We start from the raw sequence: 26,238 nt of genomic DNA, 5'->3' as shown, positions 1-26,238 counted from the left end.
TGTTCTTAACTTGAAACTGTTCTTAACCTGAAGTACCACTTTAGCTAATGGGGCCTCCTGCTGCCACCACGCTGCCGGAGCACGATTTCTGTTCTCATCCTGAAGCAAAGTTCTTAACCTGAAGCACTATTTCTGGGTTAGTGGAGTCTGTAACCTGAAGCGTATGTAACCTGAAGCGTATGTAACCTGAAGTGTATGTAACCTGAGGTACCACTCTACAGTGAAGGTGCCTGCCTGATGTTAGTAGGCAGGGAGTTCCAAAGTTTGAGTGTTTCCGCACTGGAAGTTTGAATTCTTACAAATGCAGAACAAGTATTATGTGGCACCTATAACAGCGCCAGCTCTGCAGATTGAAGCGGTTGTGTGGGCCTTCTCTCCTCGCCTCCATTGAGGTATTTTATTGGTGATATTGCTGTTGACAAACGGTAAATTGCCTGATAGCTGAGCTTGTTAGGGCTAGATCAAAAAAGAGCACTTATGTAAAACAAATTGCTCAGATGGGGAGCTGGAGATTACTATAAGTAGAAGTGGAATGTCACTAAAGCTGGGTGACTTCTGAAGCCCAACTCCCTGCTGCTTTACAAAATAGATAAATAAAATGTATTAAAAATATTCACGACCTGGCATTCCGCTATACACCTCAAGATGTTCTGTACTCTGGGGGAGGGGGGAGGGAGGAAAAATGGGGGGGGGGAATAAGGATATGTTTTTGGATAATATGTCTTCTTATAACTTTGAATAAAAAAAATAAAAAATAAAAAATAAACAATGGTACAAAATAATAAAGGTGCAATGATTAGGGGGGGGGGAGATGTTCTGTACTCTGCAACATTGGAAATCACCTTTCCAGAGTCAGCTTCTAAGTGTGCTGCTTGTTTTGTAATCCAGTCAAGCAGTGCTATCATAACGTACACCTCTGCCATTGAATATCCAGCAGTTTTGCATCCACCTACCCCTGGGCAGTCCTTAAAAACCTACCAAAAATGGTGGGACGTTTGCTTTTTTTTTAAAAAAAGACCACAATTCTAATGGTAGTGTTTAAATTTTATAGACATGGAAGCAAAAGTAAAAGATAAAGCAGTGTGTGCCTACTCAGAAACTTCAGATATGCTTTCACAAAAATTCGTTTGCTGTACTGTGTTCATTTGTAACCTCTGGTATGTCGCCTCGTGTTCTGTGCTACTCTGCATGGAAATTGATCCATCTGCATGGAAACCAGTGTGTAGGTAGCCTTGGCCCAGGAAGCGGAAGTATACTACCTTCATATCCTTCTCTATACTAAATCTGCTGGTTTGTAATGACAGGTACCTGTCAAGGCTGTGCAGGCCAATAAATCAATACAGAAATCTTCAGCTTTTTGCCAGGTACAGTAAACAATAATGTTCGCTAGATAGCAGTTCCCAATTTAAAATAAGCAAGTGTCCATAATCCATATATACACACAGGTGTTTTTGTTTTTTTTTAAAGAAAGGATGAATCAGAGATGAGATTGCAAATAGGTTTTCAGCAGATCAGTAAGAATGTTAGACTCAAATGGATCAATTTCGTTGATAAGCTCTGTACTCCTAGAACAGTTTGTAGAAATGTAAAAGAAGACTGTTGGTAGTTGAAATATCCTACGATTTACATTCTTATTCTTGGACCACAGTTTAGTTACCCAGGACTGAATTACATGGGGTTGGATCCAGGCTAAAGTTATTTGAACCTGGTTCTTGTTAAAATCAATGGGATTTGAGTTAAATTCTGACTAATGCCAGATTAAATTCAGTGGAACCCAAGTTTAGCTAACTTTGTCTGAACCCATAGATTACAGTGAAACTTTTGTAGCATGTTTTGAGGATCTAGGCTGCGAGGCTGAGATCTGAAGCTGCATTTTATTTGAAAATCAACAATATGTAATTGCTCTGTTCATTAAAATGGTGCCTCTTTATTCATCAGGGCAGCAGAAGTTTTTAATGCAAGTGTTGGTAAAAACTGCAGTTGCAAGCACTATCTTAAAAGAGGCATTCTCTCTTTTCACACGTACAAAAGGAATGCCTTCTTTTAAATGTTGCCAGCTATTTCATGTGTGTGCATTATCTAAAAACAAAGAAAATGTGCCTCTGTCTTGTTTCAGAAATACAGTGGTACCTTGGGTTAAGTACTTAATTCGTTCCGGAGGTCTGTTCTTAACCGGAAACTGTTCTTAACCTGAAGCACCACTTTAGCTAATGGGGCCTCCTGCTGCTGCTGCACCGCCGGAGCACGATTTCTGGTTTTATCTTGAAGCAAAGTTCTTAATCCAAGGTACTATTTCTGGGTTAGCGGAGTCTGTAACCTGAAGCGTATGTAACTGAAGCGTATGTAACCCGAGGTACCACTGTACTAGTTTGGATTCTTTTAAGGCGAGCAGACAGAGATGTTGTTTTGTGAACTGTTGTACAAGCACATTGTGAAATTTCGTTTACAAATGGAAACACACCTCTGGTTTTTAGTCGTCTTTTTCTCACAAAAGGATCTTGCACTAAATATGAAAAAGCCCTTCCATGTGTGGAGAAGCCCATCTAACTTAATGTTTGTACCTATATGCACATTTAACTGGTAGATATATTAATCAATTAAACACATACAACTTATGACTAAAAATATTTAGCTGGGTTGCAGCCCTATTTAAATATATTGTTTAAATATATTGTTTGTCTAACAGAAGATGCAGCTCTTTTGATAAAGAGCAATCACTTTAATCACCGCCTAGAACCTGAGGACAAGCATTTGAGGCCTTTTTGTGCCTGTATGTCTGAGTTTGGGAACCTATGGATATGCTACAACTTCCATTATCTCTGACCACTGGTCATGCTGGTTGGTATTGATGGGAACTGGGAGTCCAACAATATCTGGAGGGCTACACAGGTTCTCTTTCCTTGCTGTAAATAGACCTTGGAGGCTGGTGTACTGCTGGTTGTTGTGCACAAGTTATACCTGCTTCAAATTTATTTATATTATGTTATATTTTTTTATTATTTTCATAGCCCACATTTCCTCCCAAGAAGCTTAAGCAGCATACAGCAGCAACCCTGTGAGATAGAATCATAGAATTGTAGATTGGAATAATAATAATAATAATAATAATAATAATAATAATAATAATAATTTATTTATACCCCACCCATCTGGCTGGGTTTCCCCAGCCACTTCGGGCAGCTCCCAATAGAATATTAAAACCATGATAAATACACCAAACATTAAAAACTTCCCTAAACAGGGTTGCCTTCAGAAGTCAAATAGTTGTTTATTTCTCTGGAAAGGGTCTTGGGGTCATCTAGACCAACCCCCTGCAGGCTGAGAGTGAGTGACTGGCCCAAGGTTACCCAGTGAACTTCATGACCATGTGGGGGATTTGAAACTTGTTCTCCCGGACTTCCGGGTTGGCGCCATCGCCGAATGGCGGACTCCCTCCGAGCTCCGGAGGGAGCCTGCTCGGCAGGGGCTGGGTCCTACCGCACCGGCGATGCGGGGACCCTTAAAAACCACGGCCACGGAGGCCGTGGACATGGAGACTCGGCTGGCACCGCTAGCGCCCTCCCGACTCGTGAAGGAGCCTTTTTAAAGGCTACGGATCGGGTGCCGGGGAGAAGCGTGGTGCTTTGAGTCCTCCGCTATCCCTGCCGAGCGAAGCCGCATGCCATCCGGCGGAGAGCGCTGACGTCTTCCATTGAGAATTCGGACTTTCAACAATAACCCGTGAGTAATTTGGAAACCGGGTTTAAAAGGAGAAAAAAAGAAATTTTTTCGGATTTGATACGAGCGGGGGGGGGATCCAAAAAGGAAGTCAGTCCCCCTCCCTACTGTAAACCTTCCAAAACAAGGACTGGGAAACCAAGGTCCAAAAAGAATTGTATTGCTGATAAAAATTAAGAATTCCACGATGGGAAATTACAAGAACTGTGCTGGAGGAAGAATTGAGGGAGAAGGAAAACGTAACCCCCCCCCCCCTGGGAACCGGGGTGATTGAGGAGAGAGCCTGGCGAAAAGCGAAGGAGATTTTGACAGCTGTCAAAGTAGCTGTCAAAGTCGGAAATTCAAAGAGGACCTTAATACGAGGACTTTGCTGGTTAAATTTTGTTACAATTAGTTACAATCCGTTAAAACTTGGATACAAAATGGCGAAAACATGGATAACAATCGGACTTTTGGACTAGAGAAAACAAAGTTACATTAATCCCCCTAGAGGAGCTTCGGGACATTACAAAGAAGGTCGTAAGTGGAAAAATACCATCGGAATTTTACAGGACTGGTTATCTTCTGGGAAAGCTGCAAAACGGAAACAATATTGTGTCTACAGGGTGTTTAGCTAAAGGAGACAATAGAATTTTCTATTGAAGAAAGGAAGGGACTGAACGCAAGTTTTTGTTCCTGAATAACAATAACCCCTGCAGACTTACTAAATTTCTGAACTAGAACGTTTTAGCAGCGGAACAAGAGGAAACTGGACTACAACTTGGAAAGAACAATAGGGGGAGTGTTATTAAAGATTTGATGCCAAATGGTTTAAAAATAATTTTAAAAATAATTATAAAAAGAAAAAGCCAGCAAGGAGTTGGGGGAAAAATGTGATTTATGGACTTTAAAAATTCCAGGCAGACAACATGGATTGGTGGTCAGGGGGAAACTAAACCGGGGACGGGGGGGGGGGGAGAAATAGAATCCAAAGGCTTGTCAACTATTTTCTGAATTGGTTTTCTTTTACTTACTATATTTTCTATTTCTTATTTTCTTATATTTCTATTGTGTGGGGTGTCTTTATCATTAAAAAAAAGGGAAATTGTGGAATGGAAAGGGGGTGGGCCCTGGGGAAAGAACTTTTGTTTTGTTAGTAAGGGTATTGATGGGGATTGTACAAATTTAAACTTAAATTCGACTAATGGTTTAAACAAACTAAGTTTTAATTAGAACTGAGAGCTTGTGGAGCCAACAATACGATAGGGGAATATGGTAGGGGTGGGGGAAAGAGGGAGTCCCGGAAAGTGGGTGTATGAAAATAAGGCTTTGAATGTACTTTAATCTTTTCTTTCTGTATTTCTGAAAATCTTAATAAATATTATTTAAAAAAAAAAAAAAGAAACTTGTTCTCCCAGGTCCTAGTTCAACACTACACTACGTTGGCTCTCAGAGATGGCTTGGTTGGTAGAGCTTGAGACTCTGGATCTCAGAGTCGTGAGTTTGAGCCCGCCTATGGGCAAAGATTCCTGTGTTGCAGGAGGTTAGACTAGATGACCCTCGAGCTCCCTTCCAACTTTGCTATTCTATGATTCTGAGCTTCAAAAGTGTTGGTCCTGTGTCCATTACTGGATCTCTTGAATTTACCAGGCTAGATTCCAAGGGCAAAGACGGATCAGGAAGGGAACAGGTACAGTGCAGAGGAGGCACAGGGGTTTCTTCTGTGTCCTGCAATCAATTGTGTGTGAGGGTGTGCGTGCTCTTTTTTAATAATAATTTTTATTAGGCTTTCGAAAATAAATATAAAAGCAGTGGAAGTTATCTGCAGGATAAAGTACAGTGGTACCTTGGGTTACATACGCTTCAGGTTACATACACTTCAGGTTACAGACTCTGCTAACCCAGAAATAGTGCTTCAGGTTAAGACCTTTGATTCAGGATAAGAACAGAAATCGGGCTCTGGCGGCACAGCAGCAGCAGCAGGCCTCATTAGCTAAAGTGGTGCTTCAGGTTAAGAACAGTTTCAGGTTAAGAACGGACCTCCGGAACGAATTAAGTACTTAACCCGAGGTACCACTGTACAGTACACTGATACAGTTGCAGTACACTTTTATACTTCGCTTAGCAAACATGCATAGAACCACTATAACAAATAAACAAACTAATTGAAACAAAACTAAATCCACCTCGCTTCCTTCAGTAGGTTTTGTTATTGTTGTTGTTGTTCTCTGTTCTTTTGATGAATAATTCATGGAGTAATTTTGAATAGATAATTTTGGCTGTAGAAATATAGCAAAGATTTAAAGGGCTGTGGTTTTTGTGAGTGTGTTTTTTTATTTTAAAAAAGGGGGGGTTAAAACTGTGTATGGCTACAATCCATATTCTACTGAAGAGCAAGCTCCATTGAGGTTAATGGGGCTGACTTCTAACTAATAACTAATAACTAGGGTCAGCCTGTATATCAGGATTGGGAAGACGCTTGAAATTCATAGGGTTGCATCCAAACAAATCCTTTGTGTGCGCAGAGTGAATTCTGCAGGCACAGTGGAATTTCCATTTACTTTCTTTCCCCTGGTGTGCTCCCAAATCTGCCCTGGGATTCCCCCCCCCCACCTCTCTGGAGTAGATTTTGGGGTGGGGAAAGAGATGGAGGGGTAGTTCAGTTTTGCTCACAGAAGTGATTTAGAGCAAGCAGCGATTTATCTCAATAAAATCCATAGTGTCAGGTTTTTAGCTTGATGTTGATGTGCCCGGAGGTTTTTGTTTTTTAGCCCGGTGTGTATGAACCTGTGTTGTTTTGATGTCTTCAAGTCATGTGGCTATGTCGCCATGATCCAAAAATTTCCTGCAGCTGTTGGAGCTCTGCCTCAAAGGTGGAGTTTCCACATCTAGAAATGTTGCCCAGTTTATTTCAGCGAAGGCTGTCAATTGCACATACATTCCTTTGTGTGACACACGCACAGATAGATAGATTGTATTGACGTAAACAAGAAACTTGGCTCACATTGCCCACTGTTTTTCTGCTCTTGGACTCTTCAAGGCCAAGGCCTCACTTTATTGAACTCTGTGGGCCTTGCTTCTGAGCCAGTGCGACTAAGATGGGACTGGCAGTGTATTAAGCATTAGTGCCTAGTTCATTCTCATTTCAGGAAAGTGTCACTTCATGATGTTGACATTACCCTCTTAAGGATTAGAAAATTATCATTCTGCTTCCAGTGCATATTTTTAGAATTTAAATCTTCTCTGTGAAGGAGTGAAACTGTTTCAGCCATTTTGTGTGCTTTGTTCTTGATTGTAAAATGGTTTCTTTTAGTTAGTTTGCTCTTTGCAGGAGGGTCAAATTTTCAGCCCTGGAAAAGGAGAATTAAGAGTGAAATGAAACAGTAAAATAAAAAGAGGGGGCTGGGAAAGAAAGCAAAGAAATTGTGGGAGCGAGAAACCCACAGAGAACTCGGCTGCCCTTCTGATTGGCCAAGACATTGGAATAGGGAGCGGAAATAATGTATATAAGTAAAGCTGATAAGTATCGTTTGACCTTTGTTTGAAGAAACGAGAAAGCTAAAATCAGAGAAAAGAAGCCAGGATGGAGAGAAGGGATGCAGTAAACCTAGAATCCAGAAGCTGAACTGAGAGAACTAATGACTTGAGTAAGGAAACAATATAAACTAGGTTTATCTGGATGTGTTTTCCTCTTTTTTATTTCAGGAGTGGCTCACCTAGTGGGCAGAGCTGCATCAGTCGCCTCCCGGCATTGGTGTCAGGTTTGGGGCCCTGCTCAACTTGGCAAGCCACTCGTGATCTCACTTTATGTGTGGCCTTACTATTCACCCCATGCCTCCTGGCCAGACCATGCTACCCAGAAAAATGGCTAGGCCACTAAATAAACGGCAGAGGTGAACATCCTGTTATGTGGAAGCAACCAGGGAATAAGGTATCTTCTTGGTGGGTAGTGTTCAGGACCAAGGAAGAAAGGGCTGGATTAGCGGGTTTCCTCACTTACCTGCTTCTTACGGTGCAGGGCAGGCTGCGGTCCATGGTCTCATACTCATATTTTCTTCTCTTAGATGTCATTACATATTTAATGGAAGCTGTTGAAGCCCATTTTATTACGGTATGCACATTTAGTATGAAGACACAGGTTGCAACTCAAAAGTCTCAAACTACAGTGGTACCTCAGTTTAAGAACAGCCCTGTTTACAAACTATTCGGTTTACGAACTCCGCAAAACTGGAAGTAGTGTCCCAGTTTGTGAACTTTACCTCGGTCTAAGAACGAAATCTGAATGGTGGAAGGGCACCAGCGGTGGGAGGCCTCATTAGGTTTTGGTTTAAGAACAGATTTCCGGAACAGATTAAGTTCGTAAACTGAGGTACCACTGTATAGGAATAAGGTACAAATACAAAAGGTAGTAGTCTAGAGAGGTGCTTTGGCCTACATATGCTCTAAAGGACTTTGAAAAGAAATTAAGTGGCAATGGTTCATGCCAGAGAAGAAGCAATTCTCTGGGAAACATTTGTACTAACTAAGGGTGGAATCCTTGTGTTGGCTGGGCTTTCCAGCATGGCCACATCTCTGCTGCTCATAGTGTCCTCAGCCGAAGGGGCAGAGCACTGATCTGATCAGGTCTTATGCTGTCACACGATGGCAGTGAGACCAGCTTGGCAGCCAGCAGATCCACAGCTGGCTCAGCCCCACCCTGAGAATGCCCTGTTTTTTGAGGCCTCCTGTTGGCTCTCACCAATGGATCTCCTGCCTACCTGCACCTTTGGCAGGTGGAAGTGGGAGATTGGCAGTGATGGAGTGACATGGGAGCCACGCTGAACCAGGGGAGGATATAGCCACAACTGGCTTTTTAGCTAAATCAAGATCTGGGTGTTTCAAAACAGACCAATGATGTGGGGGAGAAAACTTTCCATTCCAGTCCCTTATTTTTCCACTGAAAGAAATCCATTTCAAGAAGATTATTCGTTCCATCAACAGTTAGTAGCAGTGGCAATATTGTGTAAGCTCTAAAGTTGTAACTGATGATTTTCTGGATATATTTCTTAGGTAGTGTGTTAAGAGAGCACATAACATGCTTTATTGATTTTTAGATAGAGGTACAAACAAGTGCATATACTAAACCAAACTCAAATTCATACTGTAAATTTATCTAATTGGCTGTGCAGGTCAGATTAGCACCAAACCTAAAATGGTTAAAATTGCTAAAATGGAATGGAAGCATATCCTGTTGTTTATATACTGTATTACACTTAAGCTACATTTAAGTGTGCATTCTTTATTCTTGAATCAAATACTACTTACTGTTTATATACCTGCTGCTTGGAAAGTTTTTTTTTTTAATCCTTCCCCCAAATAAATCAAACATGTTAAAGCAGATCACACTGTAAATATTTAGGGCCCATCAGAAAAAAACATCCAGTTCAAATCACAGGATATGGTAAAGGCTGCTGTTTAAATTTTAAATGTGAAAATTCTATTGAGCCCATGCAAGCATGTTGTTTTTATACATCGAAAAAGAGGGCTTGTTTTAATGCTGATTAGGTAATTGATGAAAGATGCATTCCATATACAAGGAACCTGTATTTGAACATACCTATATACAATATACATACATTGAATATTTTAGAATCTATGGAATGCTAGTAGTTGTTCTATTTTAATACTTTTTAAAACCTTCCTGATGTTTAAAAGTCACACAGTAGCATTGTTATTTGTAATTTTCATGGGTTGTTTTAGGAAGAATGTCCGTAGTAAGTAAAAAGCTGGTTGAGTTTGCCTAGGCTTTCTGTGACTGCAGAATTTTTATGTCCCATGGAGAGCAATAGCCAGTATATCAACAAACCAAACTAGTGAGATTCTCATTGGTTTTTTGAAATACAGAGTATTGTGGTAGTGCTTTTGATCTATCATCCCACTCTGAAAACTGAATGTGTGGTTTGAGAAAACTCCTGGTTTCTTAAAAAAATAATTAAGCTTTATTTGCCATGCCCAGAGGTGCTAGTCAAAATTCTGGGGCGAACATTTAAGCAATCCCCACTCCATAATATACATATATTAAATACATACTTAATTCTGATGCCTACTTTAGAAGCTTAGAATAAATTTATGGACTTGTTAAAGGTATTTCATAGGCTAGATAGAAGCCCTATTCACATGTTACTCACATGTTTACTCATGTTAGTAGAAATCTCTACTACCTGTGTTAGACTGTCTGTCTGTCTATTTTTGTGAAGTGTGGTGCTTAGGAAAGAATTCCCTAGAAATGCGGACCAATGTAGGTGCAGGATTTTTAATTGTGCACAACAACTCAGAAATCTTTATGAAAACGTCCAATTTTTCATGTTTCAGATGGTGGGGAAATCTGTTTGCTAATACTGTACTACTATATAAATAACTTTTGAAAAGGCAGATACGAGTAATCACAGCTTCAACAAAATGAGGACAACATACTGTACCGAGTTTACAAAATATATTTGGTCAGAATATACATTAAGGCTGCCATTTTGATCCTGCTTCTCTAGAAGTGAGCCCCAGGGAACTTACTTCTGAGTAGGCATGCCTTGGATAGTATTATAAGAGGCATTTTCATTTTGCAGTTAAAAGGGAACAAAAGGAGGAAAGGAAAACTAGACACATGCGTAGAACTGTAGGAGCCAGAAGTCGTCCAAAATATTCTCTCAGTTCTGTTGTGTCTTTCTCTGGGTTGGAGAGGATGAGAGCAATCATGCCAATTGTATTTTTAAAAAATCATTTTTCCACACCTACAATTGCTGAGCTATTGGCCTGGTTTGGGAATATTTTTCCCCTTCAGTCAGCAGTAATGGTAATTGAAGCAGTTAATAAGGCAAGGCTTATCAATACATTTTGTCTCGTCACCAGCTCATAGCAACACTGCATTTAAATTCAGGAGATTCTGCAAAAGAATAATTTACAATTAGATAAGAGTGTCTTAGAGAATCCAATTTCACCCTTCACCTCCTTCCACTCATGCCCCTCAACTTTTGGCATTTACACCAAATGTTTGCCACAATACAATATTCACCACAGCTTATGATGAAGCTTTTATTATTACTAAGGCTTTTTATTAACATGCATTTTGGAGCACAGATCTCCTAACTTGCACTCTTTCTCTCTCTATTACTAAGTTATTAACCTTGAAGAAATTGGGCATTAATTCTATACAAGGGGCTTTTGCACATTTTGTTTCTTTTGTGGTTTCCATCAAGAGTAATATATTAATACAGTAGATCTTTAAACAGTTTAAACTGTTACAGTCTATATATAATTACAGTCTATATAGCAGAACTTTTTTTTAAAGGAAGTCTTTTTTCTTGAAGAGTTTGTTCTTACCCTTATGGTCACAAGACTGCAGCCTAAATTTTCGTTCCTTTGCATATTTACTTGGAAGTATTTTGTGTAAAGTTTAGAGTTGTTTGTATGATGACATCTGTAGAATAATGTATTTTTAACATTGGCTCAAGAGAGCCAGTGTGGTATAGTGTTGGGATGTGAAATTAAGATGTGAAACTTCTCGAACAGTGATCTTGGCCCCTTCATAGGATTCTTGTGTGGATGAACTATATGCTACCTTAAGATCCTTTGTGGAAGTCTGAGATTTAGACTACTGGCTGATTTGGAAGGTCAAGGAATCGGTGTGATTGCTTGTAAAATAAAGATGGCAGGAGCTGTGAACAGCTAAGTTCACCTCCCGCCCTAGTAAATGCAAACATAGCTACTCCATGAAGTAACTGATCACATCTGCCCTATTTACTGATGTGGCTGATCGGAGACCATTTTTGAGGGAAAGCACATAGGATACTTACTATGGGACAGGGTAATATCCCAGGCACTTTTTCTAAACAGTTGAATAATAATATGATACTGGTGTCTGTGAATTAATTTCAGTTTTGTTTTCTCTGCCTAACATCTAATAATCTAAAATAATTCCAGATCTGGAACTCAGTAGAGTTCCTTCTTTTCTCTCTCTCTTGTTAAGGTTTTGCCTCTGAAATTTCATTTTATCCATCGAAACATTTAAACAAACCAGAACACACTGGTAAATTCTAAAAATGTAGGCTTTGATTATCTTTTTATTTTATTATTTATTTGTGTTGCATTCTTTTCAATATATCTACCCCAGTGGCAGCTTACAAACATTGTAAAAGACTGTACACAGTAAAATCACAGGTATTTTTATTATTTTTAAAAGCCGTGATTTGGAAAACAAAACCCACAGGCCTATATTTTCCTGAAACATGCAATTCCAGATCACTGGGCAAGTCTGTCTTGTAGCATGCGTCATCTCCGCGAAGTTCATTTCCCCCCTTTTGTTTTCTTTCCTTGTTAAATTTGCAAATAAAAAATGAATTTTTTAAAAAATCACTGGGCCATCCACCAGAATTGAAATATATGCTGGTTTAAGAATTTTACTGCTTGTAAACCATACTTGTAACTGCCGTGGCATGCTCAGTTTTTGTTAGATGATAAACAAACCTTGGTGTTTGGGGTTCAGTGAAACAAAATAAGCCTCTGCGGTAGGCTCATGATAAAATACTGAAAAGTGGGCAAGGTTGAAAATTGTTGCTTTAGCTAGAAAAACCATGGTAGGAAACCTGTTTATGTTATGCATTCTAAGCTGGAATAAGCCCCACTAAACTCCATGGCATTTTACTTCTGCGCAAGAAGTGTGCAAAGACCAGGCAATGTCAGTCTCATTTCATGGCTTCACTAATAAGAGACGTTGTTTGCTTTCATTTTTGCAGGCTCGCTCAGGTTGAGTAATCAAGCAGTGAGAAATCAACTGTTGTACATGCATGTGTCTGAGCTGCCTATTGCTCCCTCAGCTCCTTTCTCAAAATGATTCTATTGATTACTTGTTTTCATTACTTCTCTCTTCACTTCTCTTCTACAGTGACTTGTAAAATAAACTGGAATACTGTACATGCGTAATTGAATGGTTGTTCTACTTGAAGCTGCCGCTGAGTCTTCTTCTGAAGCCATTTTAATTTTAATTTACATTATATTTTCCCTGATGGCCCAAAGCATTTCAGGGTCTGGAGCATATCAGTTTTAAAGAGTGATGTGCTCACTTTCTAGGATTGCGGCTTGCAACAGAAACCTAATTCAATTTTCTTTGCTTAGGCATTCAGGTCTCCCTTTAGCAGAAAACTGTAAATGAGATGTTAGTCACTGAGACTGCAGTGCAAGGGAGTAAGCCTCGTTGAATTAAGTGGGATTTACTTCTGAGTAGACATGTATATGATTCTCCTGTTATTTACTCAGTGGCCACGCCCACTGAGCTCAGTACAGTACTGAGTATTGAATTTCAGTGGTGCTCGGCAATGCGTCAATACATCATCCAAAATCAGCTTGAAGTCCACTTCGTGATGGGGTTTCATAATATTTGACATGGCAATAGATCGTAATTCACAAGGTGTTTGTGTGCTATGTAAAAAAAATGTGATGTGGGAAAATCTGTGAAGCCGGTTATCCCTTCTCTCATGATTCTTGCTGCCCTGTTGCTCTGTATTATAAAATAACAGTTATAAAAATATGTTTAAGTAAAAATGTATCAGTTTTAGACCCCCTAAGTAGTAGCAGTTGCCAGGACATTACAGTCGTACCTCGGCTCCTGAACACCTTGGGAGTCGAACGTTCCGGCTCCCAAACGATTGAAAACTGGAAGTGACTGTTCTGGTTTTCAAACATTCTTTTGGAACCCGAACGTCCGAGGGGGCTTCCACGGCTTCCGATTGGCTGCAGGAGCTTCCTGCAGCCAATCAGAAGCCGTGCTTTGGAAGTCGAACGGACTTCCGGGACGGATTCGGCTTGACTTCCGAGGTACAACTGTACTCTGTTCGCCTCTACATAGTTACATCCTTATTTCAGACATTGTGATATTTAGCTGGTGATATATCGCGATGTTGAAAACTGGGCATCACTCAGTCCTAGACTGTATCCTTTGTCAGTTTGCCAGTGGCATAATTTGTGTCCTGGGGAAAATGGGGCGACCTCATGACTGCCTACATGAGAGGCAGGATGAATTTGAAAATCAATTCCCGTGCCTTATTTTGGTCCATTTGTCATTTCTGCCTCATGGATCTCTTAATATTGGAGGAGCCCTTGCCTGTGGGAAGCGAAGCATTTGGTGTTCCAAGAGATTTCTACATCCTTGTTAGGTTAAGCCTCAAGGCTCCACTCCGTTCCCTTATCTTATCAATCTCCAGCTGTTGCATCCCTCTATGAACGCACCTTGTTAATCAGCTGGAAACTCAGCTGAGGAATATGAGCGCCATCTTTTTTAGGCTGAAAGGCAGCCAGTGTCATATCCTTGGGGAAAACCTGATTCTTGCCACAATGAGAAACTTACATAGACAAGATTTCAGCACTGGGGTTGTAGCCTGGGAATTCTGAAGCGCCTTCGGGATGTGTCTGAATGCCATCTTGTAAATCTGCCATTTTGTTTAAAGCGATGTTCTGTTTCTGTCATGTGTAGAAGCAAGGGAAATACATATTTAGCCTGTGCTTTTCTTGTCTCATTGTTTGTCTGTTATTGAGGGAAGTTTAAATACATTTTGCAATTGCACTCCATTACCCTGACCCCCCAGAGCTAGGCAACGCAATTGCTGAGCTACCATTTGACAGATATTTTGATTGACTCTTGTCTGTTATTAAAACTAAATAGTGAATTTTGAAAGCATTTCAGGCAGTTTATTTCATGTGTAATTTAAAGCTACCTTTAATGGGAAATGTAAAGCCAGATTCAGAGATGTTTTTAAAACTGGCAAGGTCAGATGCTCTATCCCTGATTAAAATGCGTGTTTTAGAGACAGGGCAACCTATTCCTATCATGTTTCACCATGAAGTCAAGGTTGCGCTCGTCACTGCTTCTCTGAAACATGTGAAGCACTTAAAACAAGAGTAGGATTTTAGAGGGATAGAATAATGTGTGTTGCTTGGATTTTGCTTATTTTTATCCTGCTTGTCTGATTTAAGGAAGTAGAATGTAGTGTAACTAACTAAATTCTATCATTTCCTTTCTAGTCTCCAGAGGGTGCTGAAGGCAAGGATGTCGTGAAACTAACAAAACAAGAGGCAAGTGTGACTCCTTCCTTCGTTTCTCAACCGTTCTTTATATATTGGTGACTTTATAAGACAAAATACTAGCGAGACAGTAGAGTTAGCTCACATGTGGCCAAAGTGCAACTTATCTGCTAGTACATGCAACTATCTGTGAGGGGTGAGTCAGGCCTGAAATAGTTTGTGTACTGTGTCATTCATATTCAAAGTTAACAGTACAACGACTAACTCATATTCTGGGTCAATGAACAAAACACACATACACACCTGTGACCCAATAATTTACACAAGTTAAAACAAATTTGCTTGCTGAGTCCAATTTTCTGCTGGATTTAAGAGAGCGACAGGAAACTGCAGACCTTCAAAACGTCATCTCCTGTGCTTCTGCATAGATTCCTCGATTCTGAAATACTATACTACAAGCACTGGCTGAATATATTTTCAGCAATAAGAGCCATAAGAAAAGAGAGAAATTAAACACTAAGTGTGTGTGTGTGTGTGTGTGATGCTTGTTTTCAGATGGCGACTGGCTGGTCTAGGTCCATCAGAGAGCACTCCCTTTGCATGCATGTTCAATCACCGGCATCTTCAGGTGTCCCTGGTCTGAAACTCTGGAGAGCCTGCGACAGCCAGTGGAAATCTGATATGGCAAAATCTGTTTTCTGGCCACATCAGAAAAGCTATTACAGAAAGTTCATTTACACAGAAGACATAGAAAAAGCCACCTTTTTATCCCATCTGGCATGACTTTATTATTAATATATAATGGGGAAGAAGAAGGACCCAGATAAAACAGCAGATTATGGAAGTTTGTGGGACTCTTAATCGCTAAAAGAGACTTGATGTGGAAGATCAGTGACCAGCATCTTGGAAATTCTGTGTGCCACTGGGGTGTGGGTTTGTTTAGAGAAACCTGGTCCTGTTATTCCTTGTAGGTTACTTGCAGCCATGATAATAGACTGAACCAAGCACTAATTATTTATTATCACACCAATTTTCTCACTAGCATGGCACAAATTGTGGCTGCATGGAATATACAACCTCAGCTGGGACTCGTACTGTTTATTATGGATTATATATCATTGACACGTTGTCAGAATGCCTTGGGAAGGCTTGGCTTTAAAAGCAGCTTGTAAATGATGATGATGTTGATACCACTAGGCAATATAATGTGCTGCTGTTTAAATTCTGTAAGTTCCCACTTCTGTCTCCTAAATCTGAGAATATGTACAAAGGCACTGTTGAGTTGGAAGACTTAACTCTGAGGGCATGTCTGCTCTGCAAGTGAACTCGCTTCCGTCTGACACTGCCTTTGTTCACTTCACTGGTCTGCTGCTGAGGCAGCCTGGATGCCCTGGTCTGCTCCTTATGACTGGGACAGTCTCCAGCTTTGGATCTCTTTTGGGGGTAGCTTGAAGCAGCTTCTGCTGCCAGTCATAATCTTAAGGTTGTTTTTTGACAGCAGCCGCCTTATTTTGCATTTCTCTTACTCTTTAAAAACATTTTCTTCCTGGGAAGCACAGCTGATAGACTTGCGCAAATCAGACAGGTAGGTAGAAAACAGCAGCGTGGTGAGAGTTTATCATTGTTCCTGTTTCTATAAGCCTGGAATTTACTCAGGGGCTACATTCTGGGGATTGCAGCTAAAGCCAAAATAATGCATATTTTAAACACATTGGGTGCAAGTGGGATTGCCAAATACTTTTTTTCCCAGATGCCCATCCCCGTTTTTTTTTTTTTTGCCAAGCACATAAAGCTGAATGCACGCAAGTTAAACGCACATACGTTGCAGGCACACTGTATACAGTTCCATGCAGACTGTATTTATCAGGTAGGGGCCATTGTTCAGTGGCAGAACATCTGCTTTGCATGCAGAAGGTTCCAGATTCAATCCTCAGCATCTCCACTTGGGGATGGGAATGTCCCCTCCGAAATCCTGGAGAGTTGCTGCCAGTCAGTGAGGACAGTACGGAATAGATAGACCAATGGTTTGACAGCTTCCTAGACACAACTTTTTGCAGAATTGTGCAACCTTAACGCCTATACAAGGGTCCATTTAGTGCCAGTGTAGATGATAGCAGGTGGGTGCAGGATACGTTTCTATAAGAGATGACACAGTGTGACCTAAGTAGCCAACAAAAAACCCCAACTTTTAGCACTTACACTCATTTAAAAGCAATCGATGCATTAAGCTAGTCTCAAAACTGCAGGCATTTTCACTAACATTTGATTTACTTACGCACAGTAAGGGAATGCTTTTCCTGATCGGATCAATGTATTAATGTCCTTATTTTCAAAGAAGTTACCAATCTGAAAGAACAAATTTTATTTACAAAACCAAGTGCCTGGGATAATTAACAATGAATTGCCTCTCTTCTGAAGCACTTTTAATGTTCTCTAGAGGGCATATTTGAACTTAAAAAACCTGAATGTTAATTGTGGAAATGAGAAATGTAAAAAATTGTGAAGCATGTGAGGGTAATTGGCTGGAGGCAAAGTTGTGTTGGGTAGTTGATGTTTTTTTAAGATGACTGTGTAGAAGAATATACTTTTTTTTTGAAACACGAGTAAAAGGCTAACCGTAGCTGCTGAATGAAATGGTCATTTTTTGGGAAAATGGAATGTTACTTCAGGCTGACACTGGTGTGATAAAGTAGAATAATTCTCTTCGTTACTCTGACCTGGAGCTCAACGTGCTGCGCAGGCTTATTTACGTCATGTGAAGAAATTTGGTTCTGGAGCTGAAAATTTATGGTCTGTGTGTGCTAAAAGGTGCCCTTCCGCAAGGCGAAGAAGGCCTCTTCAGTTTGCAGCAGCAGCTTTCCTGACTTAGTGCAAGATACTTGTGCGAGGAAAGCAAACTTTCTCAACCTCTTGAACGATATTCCTCTAGCTCTTGCACAGTAGTTCACAAACATCAGACTTGGCCAGAATTTCTTCTGCACATGTTCCTCCAGGTGCAGCTCCATGTGTGCAACCAGGTGTGAGACTACTAGATTGATATGCATGCATTTAGGAAAGAAAATGTGTTTTTCACACCAGTCCTGTGCTCATATCACATCCGAGGGGTGCTGCTTTGCCAGTGAAATGTCCAGTGCATGCCCAAGTCTGGGAGGGGGAAAAGAAAATGCTCAACTAGAAAATACAAACATGGTACAAAAGCTACAGGCATGCCTCAGGTGGCACACCAAATACTAATATTATAGTGTTCTCCCTTTCCTGTTTCCTAAGGTGTGGTCAGCCCTGTCGGTTCCGACAGTGCTACACGGAGCAGGGGATGCTTGCACTGAGATTGTCATCTGCTTATAGCACGTGAACTGATGGCTAGCACTGTGAACAGCTACCCCTGAAGGGTTATCTCTTAGGTGGCGCAGGAGTACTGTGTATGTCCCCTCCCCAGATGAATGTGACTTTCTCCCTCCTACTCAACCATGCCTGGCAGTTTCTCAAGCTTCCAATAGGCTTTCCATGGGTGGGACCGTGTCCCCATTCATGGTTCATTTTTGTTAGATCAGAAAAACACAGCAGAATGTGCTGGTGGTGCCTGTGTACCGTCGGACCACAGCTGGCCTTCACCTGAAGACATGCCTTTTGCCACGGCCTTTTTCTTGAAGGAGAGCTCAGTTGATGGATTTGCTTTCTACAGCTGGACTTGGTGATATCTTAATAACCTTGGGTTGTTTGTATCTTTGCCCCCTGTTTTTATTATTTTAGTATTTTATTGGAGTGTTTTTGATATCATTGTTTCATGCCGAACTTTATATTATTGTTCACTGCTTTGCAATAAATTCTCTAAAAGCGTTAATTAAAATAAACAAACAGTACACTGTTGTTTTGAGTTTGGCCTGACTTACGTCACAGAGGAAAGCAAAAGTACTTCCGATTCAAAATTCCTCTAAATGAATGTGTGGCTTGATGCTTCACTCGCCAATCCATGAAGCCACAAATTCCCCTTAAAAATCATGGTTGTACTTTTCTCAGATTTTCCGCACAACTCTACCAGTTATTTACAAGTTACGACTTTTCAAGATCCTCTCCCACCAGATTCCAGTTTACAAAAGGAGCAGTAAATTAAAGATTCCGTGTCAGCACTGATGTTTTCTGATCATAGTATCAAATTTCAATCATTAGCATCAAGACTCTTTAGATTCCGTTGCAAAAGAATCCAAATTCCACATCAAGAAAGTCTAGTTTACTAGGTGTGGATTATTTATTCCCCAGTGTTTGGGTGCTCAAAGAATACGGCATTATTATTTTTAGAAAGCTCCAAAGGCCACCAAGTCACTTTTACTTGGGCTTTGGGAATGGGGGTTTCAGATTTTGTTTGTTCATAATGTGCCTTGGAGCACAGTCCCAGAAATAATTTCCACTGATCTTGCCACAAGAGGTTTCCACAACCGTAGAGAAACAAACAGGAAGATAAGATTCCAAAACGTAGTAAGCAAATAAGCTGAGCAAGTACATCGTGTCCATGTAAAACAATAATCCCTCAGGATGCAAAGACCTTTGCATTTGGTAATAAAGACTTCTGTTGTCTTTCAGGTACATTTTATTTTGTTGGCAAATGAGTGACAGATTTTTGCCTTGTGTGGATGTGAACTGCTGCAAATCTACAAAGATATTTTCTTTCCTTTTTATAGCCAACAAGACGATCTGCAAGATTGTCAGCTGTAAGTATTTATAAGAGCTTGTTTGTGTAGATAGGAAGCCACATTCTTTCTCACGTCAAGCTTGACAAGGTGGCACTGGCCATGCCGTGTGGCGAGTGGTAAGCCAATGTTACCTAGATTTGGTGTTTAATCCTTGAATGTAAATCAGGCCTCTGGAACGATCAAACTTTCCTGAGCAGCTACGAAGGGTTTTGTTTCCTTTTGGTCTGAGCACAAGATCTGTAGCATTTTTATAATAATTTATTTTACCTACAAATATGCATATAGAGCATATTGGAGGGAACAGATCTTCCAATGTTGGGTATCAGCACTCCTGATCCTGCTTTAGATACTCAGCCAAACTCTTGCAGCCTCTCTCCCCTAAGGCAAGTAGTAGAACTAGCTCCAAACTATTTGTGGCCCCCTTCCTCTGGATGAAATGTGTCACTTTCCAAAGTCTGTAAAGGGTATCTGGAGTGCACCCCCAGTCATTAAAGAATATTAAACTCCAGTTGTTAAAGTTTCTGAGATTTATAGCAGGCACAAGGAACCTGTGGCTTTCGAGATGTTGTTTGACTACAGTTCCCATCATCCTTGACCATCAGCGATGTCAGCTGGGGCTGATTGGAACTTGAGTCCATCAACATATGGGTGACCACAGGCTCCCCATCCCTGATTCACAGGGATCTGAATAACCAAACTCACATGTTGTGTTGGTTGGCTGGCTCCTTATATCCTTTCCAGAAAAGAAATGTGTGGTCATTTTGTTTGTGTGTGAGGAGAGAGAAATGCAACCTCTTTGGGAGATGACGGGAAACTGTTTCTCACAGTACATCTATAACGTGCAGAGAACCAGACTTTCAGACATTTTGATAAGATACAGAAGGTAATTTTGACTGAAGCCTATCTGTAGAAACGGCCTCTGGCTTCTTTGTTAAGAAGTGGGGAAAGGGGAATGATTAAGAAACAATTGTGCTAATGCTTGGATTGTCTGAAATTCTTTCCTAGAAGCCAGCTCCACCAAAACCTGAGCCTAAGCCAAGAAAAACCACTAAGGTAAAAATTTATTTTAACAGTGGTTTGTTTTTTGTTTTACTCTGCCTACTGGGCGCTTTCTCTGTACCGCTATATTATCTTGCTCAGTCTACCCAACATGAATAGAGGGTTATAACTGTTAATAGTTAATGAAATCATTACATCTTAAAGTAATTAAAATTAATGTAGGATTAACATAAGAAAAGGCAGCAACTGTGGGTCAGTTCTGTGAAACTTTTGCAACAGTAAACAACCTGAGTTGTAGGCTCACAGCCTGGGATAGTTGTCACATAATGTATTGTTATTAGCACAGATACTAACAACATTCAGTGGTGAAAACACAGTATCTAATTATGGGAAAGGGAATGATGAATCAATTTCTTCAGCTTAGCAAAATTTTAAGTTAGGAGACTATATTGGGCATGAGCTCTGTACCATGATTGCATGAACATGTCTCTGGAAAACAAATTAGCGATAGTTTTTACTTTACATAGTAAGTACCTTACAGCTCTTCATTGGTGATGCACCTTTACCACATTTTAAATTTTATTTTGTCACGAAAGCCAAAAACATCTAATTCTCACAAGGTGCAAAAATAAAATGGACACTCCTGAGATTAATTCTGCGCCCCCTCCCTTCCATCAGATTTAAGCCTGATAAGCAGTAGCTTTATAGCCTGCTCCACAATCAAAGGAGCCCTAAGAAAAACGATATCCCGCTTCTCTGGAGTCTAGAGCTGTAGCAGTCTCCCAATTAAGCTGTCGGCCAGTGTCAGTTGAAACCGAAAAGCACAGATATGAGAGGTCTGCTTTGAATGGGCATCCCGCCAGAGCAAGGGACTTTCCGCCTTCCCCTCTTTCCTTTTCATGCACCCTGCACCCTCCCCAAATCTGCTCTGGAGAGTTAGGGGAACATCTAGAGCAAATGGAGAGGGGAATTCCTGTTGCACAAATGGAAATTGTTGCAGCGATGGGACATATTACTTTGCACTACCTTGGGATAAATGCCCAGTACTTCACAGAGGTGGAGCAGCACTGATGTTGTGTATGGTTAGCATGTCAGACTAGGATTGAGGAGGCCTAGTTCAAATGCTCCCTCAGCCATGAAGCTCCCTGGTAGACTTTGGGCCAGTCACTACCAGCCTAACTTACCTCACAGGGTTGTGAAGATAAAATGGAGGAAGTGTGTGCCGCCTTGAGTTCCAGGAAATAAAGGTGGGATATAAGGTGGCAAGGTAATTTGTGTTGTTATATTAGCCTGAGATAAAAGAGTAATAGAAACATTGAAAATAATTGATAGTTTTAAGGGCTGCACAGAGTTTGGTAAATCCTAATTAGATAGAGCATGCAGTTGTTTTCCAGCTGTTCTGACTTCAGCCCTGTCTTAAACTCACTTTGCCTTTCGCCTTTTTCTCCCAAGCCAAAAATTACTGGACACTTGGTGAGCCGAGTACATATTTGTATATAGCTCTGGAGCCCTGTAAATATATATATAGTCCACACACACACACACACACACACACACACACACACACACACACCCCTGCATACAGTGAGGGCTTGGTTTGACCTGAAAGGAGGGCCCCCACCTCTGAGCTGCAATATTTGCAGTGGGCTACATTATAGGGCTGGTGTAAGCTACTCTCAGCATAGTCCTCCAACCTGCAATCAAGGCAAAACACTTAACCGCCCTGCAGGGCTGTTGTACCCTGAAAACCCCCAGCCTATTTATTTTTATTTTTGTGAGCCATCTTGAGTCCTGGTTCCAAGGAAAAGGCAGGAGACAAATTGAATCAATGAATGAATAAATAAACCTGGTTACAGTACATGGTTAAGGGTTTTCTTGCTATGGCCAAATCTGGGACAGGTTGCCTCCCCTTCCAGCTGGCTCTGATAAATGTTCTTTGCAAGTTTTGACCTTGCCTTCTAGAAAAGGAATTGATCATTTCTTGCAAGCTCCACTCTCCACTGACCTTAAGAACACTTACAGGAAGTCCAGTGTTCCAATCTCCGCAAATCATTGGGGTCCTCCAGCTAGAGACATGAGTGCTCAGCGAGTTCGAGAGCATGGAGAAGTTCTGCATGTGTCAGGCTCCTTCCCTCCCCATTTTCCTAGTGAGAAGCCTTCATGCCCCCACATCATAAGAGAACTAAAGTAATACCACTTCAACTCGATTTAGTGCCTTAATTTATTTATAACAGGCATAGGCAAACTCAGCCCTCCAGATGTTTTCGGACTACAACTCCCTACCATCCCTAGCTAACAGGACCAGTGGTCAGGGATGATGGCAGTTGTAGTCCCAAAACATCTGGAGGGTCGAGTTTGCCTATGCCTGATTTATAAGGTCAACAGGATCAGTCCAGTGTAGAAACAGCTGTCAGACAAGAAGTGTTAGTCTGGATAATTAGTTGTCTGGAGTTTCACCTTCTAGCATATTCCATGTTCTTATTCGCCAGTCCTTAATATATAGGCACTTCCCGAGATGATAGAGACAGATGATAGATAGATAGATAGATAGATAGATAGATAGATAGATAGATAGATAGAGATAGATAGATAGATAGATAGATAGATAGATAGATGATAGATAGATAGATAGATAGATAGATAGATAGATAGATAGATAGATAAGTTTACTTCTCTACTGGAACAATCCATCAGATTAAGTCAAAATATTTTCAGTGCACAAGATTAAAATACCTTGTAGTTTTTTGGTCGTCTTCCACAGAAGTGGTGAAGAAAGATGCCTAGTTGACTTGGGTTCCTGCGTGCAAACATATGTACACCAATCTCATTTCTGGATTGGCATATGTACCTTTCCCTCTTCACACAAAACCTGGAGGGGTGGAGGCGGAAAGGGATTGTGCATAGGTAGCTCAGTTGGTTAGAGCACGGTGCTAATAATGCCAAGGTTGCTGCTTCGATCCCCATATGGGACAGCTGCCTACTTCTGCATTGCAGGGGGTTGGACTAGATGTTTCTCGAGGTCCCTTCCAACTCTACAATTCTGTGATTCCAGGTGCTTGTGCAATGTGCCAAGAGAGCCTCCAGTGATTTATTTCTGATGGGTTTTTGCAGAGCGCTCACAGTTCCTGGGGAGCTTTCTCGGTTCTATAATAAATCCATCTCCCTCTGTTTGATCTTGTTTTCCAGAAGGAACCTGGAGCAAAGGCCAGCAAAGGTGCTAAGGGGAAGAAGGATGAAAAGCAGGAAGCAGCAAAGGAAGGTACTGCACCGTCTGAAAATGGTGAAAGTAACACTGAAGAGGTACTTGGCGCGCAGAACTCCTGCCGATTCACTCAGTTGTGTTTTGTAATTCGGTTTTTCCAGCCATTGCAAGCATGTTCATAATATTTCTTTTTATTGCCCCGTGATGTTATTACAGATCCGCATCTCTCGCTCCACTGTTAGTGTTTCAGCATCCAGAGGTGCCCCAGCCAGCACACTGTCAGTAAAAGGGCAGATTGAAACAGTGAAAGTTCAGGGTACGGTAGAGCAATCTGCATGTGTGCAGTGAATAGAGGCAGATAGTAGTGTGGTGCTTTTCATTGTGAACAATTGAAGCTGGCAGGTAAGGCTTCTCTGGCTTTTGAAAATCAGGAACCAATGAATGTAAGTTTATAGATGTCCTGTATATCAATGCAGTTTTAAAAGTCTGGAACTGGGCTGTACAAATGCTGCAAAAGGAAAGATTGCATATTGGTTGTGCTGCTTTTTTTTAAAAAAAGAGACTTACACGTAGTGGTTAGTTGCCAAAACCTTCTTTTCCGTTTCCTTTTTTTGCAGGTACAGAGAACTGAATCAGTAGATGACAAGTGCGTGTGAACTGACATGAACATTTGAGGATGATTTTATGTACCTCTAGACAACTTTTAAAAGATATTTTTATCAAGTATTTTGTAAATGCTAATTTTTTAGGACTTAAAATAAGTTGACAAACTGTATATGAACATTTCCCTCCTTCCATACCCACGCTTCTAGAAATCCCCAATGTTGCCAAGTTTTAAAAAAGTATCAGCTTAACATTGGGGGAGGGGAAAAAGTGTTTGTAAGGTTGGACCAGCATTCCATATTCTCGCTTTTCAGAAATGTACGTCTTGTGCATATGGTGATGTTTTTACCGTGGGTGTTTGGGTTTTTCTTGCGGTTTTTTCTAGAGCAATAATCCGTGGTGTTTTTGTACTTAAGGTTTATGCGATTTTAATGAAACATGTACAGATAATGGCCACCTGCTGACTCTTTTGGGTTCTTTTCATTTGTTGACAATAACGACGTCTCCTTGCCAGCAAATATAACCCCCCAATATTTTCACTAAATCTGAGATATGCTGCCTTATAGATAACTTCGCTCTGGCTGGGAGGATACTAAGCACACTTATTTAGAAGATATGTCCCATTGATTTCACAACTTAATAATTTGGCAATACAGCTCATTGTTTAGAACCAGAGGATTTAAAATACAAAATAATTCCAACTAAGTGGGTTTTAGGTGAAAGCCAAAGCGCTGTGTGATCTCCACGGAGCACTCATAATACATGCAGATCTGTGCGAAAAGATTCACATATGCAGACCAGCACAGCTTGCAACGTTGTGTCGTAAGTAGCCAGCCAACCATACATTGTAGGCTGTTAGGCGTTTCAGAAGTCATGTCTGCATATGCAAAACCAGAAAGCTTCTTGAGCCCTGGTGGGCTGCCATACATGGCTGGCTGAGTCTAAGGTCTGACATTTTAGCACAAGGTCTAAAATGCCCAGCCAGGCATGGCCAAACTTGGCCCTCCAGATGTTTTGGGACTACAACTCCCATCATCCCTAGCTAACAGGACCAGTGGTCAGGGATGATGGGAATTGTAGTCCCAAAACATCTGGAGGGCCAAGTTTGGCCATGCCTGCGAGGGGTCATTTTCCAGCATTTTTGTTTCCTGCTTCAACGTAAATAGCACTGTAACAGCAGAAGCTGAGCTTTGGAAACTCAATTTCTTTATCGCTTACGAGATGCAGCTTTGATTTCACATCTCCTCTTAACTAAACCCCTGTTCCATGTAAACACTGGAGATTATGCCACTGTAATTTCTGTTATGTTCCTGCTTTTAATCTCTTATTTGGCAATTCCACCTGCTTTATTGGAGGAATGGTGGTCAATGGAGGTTAAACAACACCATGTGGTACCTGGTAGAGAGGATGAAGCTGGAATATATTAAAAGGTCTGGGGTTGTAACAGTGGTGTTAAACAAGCTGAATGATTTCTAGTGCCCATGCTAACACTGCTTTGGTCCATTATAAGCATCTGGTCATCTCCCCCTCTCTATTTTTCTCCTATTTTTTTGCCTGGAACTTGAATATTTCTATTGTTTGCAGAGTGGGAAGGGAAAATATTTCTTGTCTTTTCATAACATTTATTTTCATTTCTGTGCTGGTGGCCATAATGTCTAGGAATATATGCATGTTTCAGTCAATAAATGAAGTAATTATCACCTAACCCCTACTGTCTTTATTTAGGATTGGGCAAAAATGGTACCACCTGCAGTAGCCTCCTACTTTGAAAAATATTGTTTCATTTCAGTTGGTTTAGCTCCTCTGTTATACACACACATTACAGAAATGGAGGGAAACAACACCTAACAAGTGCATCTTGTGTTGATGTATAAGAATAAAGTGACATACAAAAGCTTCAGAACATGTTTATATGCAAATGCATTATTATATTTTCATTAATCCTCACCAGATCACAGTGCATTGGATTGGTTTTTAAACAAAACCCAGCTGTTTCCTTTAATA

The 26,238-nt window shown here is 40.8% G+C and overlaps 1 protein-coding gene and 1 long non-coding RNA gene across 9 annotated transcripts in view; one reads left to right on the top strand and one right to left on the bottom strand.

The window, feature by feature from the left end:
- Nucleotides 1–25,939, top strand: part of HMGN3 (high mobility group nucleosomal binding domain 3) — a 32,116-nt gene extending 6,177 nt beyond the window's left edge. The window contains exons 1-7 of one of the 7 annotated variants that reach the window (XM_083730954.1): nucleotides 7,589–7,627; nucleotides 14,743–14,793; nucleotides 19,419–19,448; nucleotides 20,436–20,483; nucleotides 23,616–23,729; nucleotides 23,848–23,947; nucleotides 24,249–25,939. In XM_083730954.1, coding sequence (XP_083587080.1) covers nucleotides 7,604–7,627; nucleotides 14,743–14,793; nucleotides 19,419–19,448; nucleotides 20,436–20,483; nucleotides 23,616–23,729; nucleotides 23,848–23,947; nucleotides 24,249–24,262 — 381 coding nt within the window. In that variant the 5' untranslated portion in view covers nucleotides 7,589–7,603 and the 3' untranslated portion in view covers nucleotides 24,263–25,939. Of the gene's footprint in view, nucleotides 1–7,588; nucleotides 7,628–14,742; nucleotides 14,794–19,418; nucleotides 19,449–20,435; nucleotides 20,484–23,615; nucleotides 23,730–23,847 lie in introns of those variants that run through there. The other 6 variants (XM_083730955.1, XM_083730956.1, XM_083730952.1 and 3 more) reach the window with 6 other exon arrangements.
- On the bottom strand, nucleotides 5,791–7,785 carry LOC310840843. Of its 2 annotated transcripts, none has more exons than XR_014562197.1 (2): nucleotides 7,697–7,785; nucleotides 5,791–7,046 (listed from the first exon to the last, which is right to left on the bottom strand). It is a non-coding gene; the product is annotated as an uncharacterized lncRNA (long non-coding RNA). The 2 variants fall into 2 exon arrangements; XR_014562198.1 differs by lacking the exon at nucleotides 7,697–7,785 and adding an exon at nucleotides 7,413–7,491.
- Nucleotides 25,940–26,238: the final 299 nt, after the last annotated feature.

This window comes from Podarcis gaigeae, assembly GCF_964106915.1.
Source record: "Podarcis gaigeae genome assembly, chromosome: 3".
Classification (NCBI taxonomy): Eukaryota; Metazoa; Chordata; class Lepidosauria; order Squamata; family Lacertidae; genus Podarcis; species Podarcis gaigeae.
This window is presented reverse-complemented; position numbering and strand designations above follow the sequence as displayed.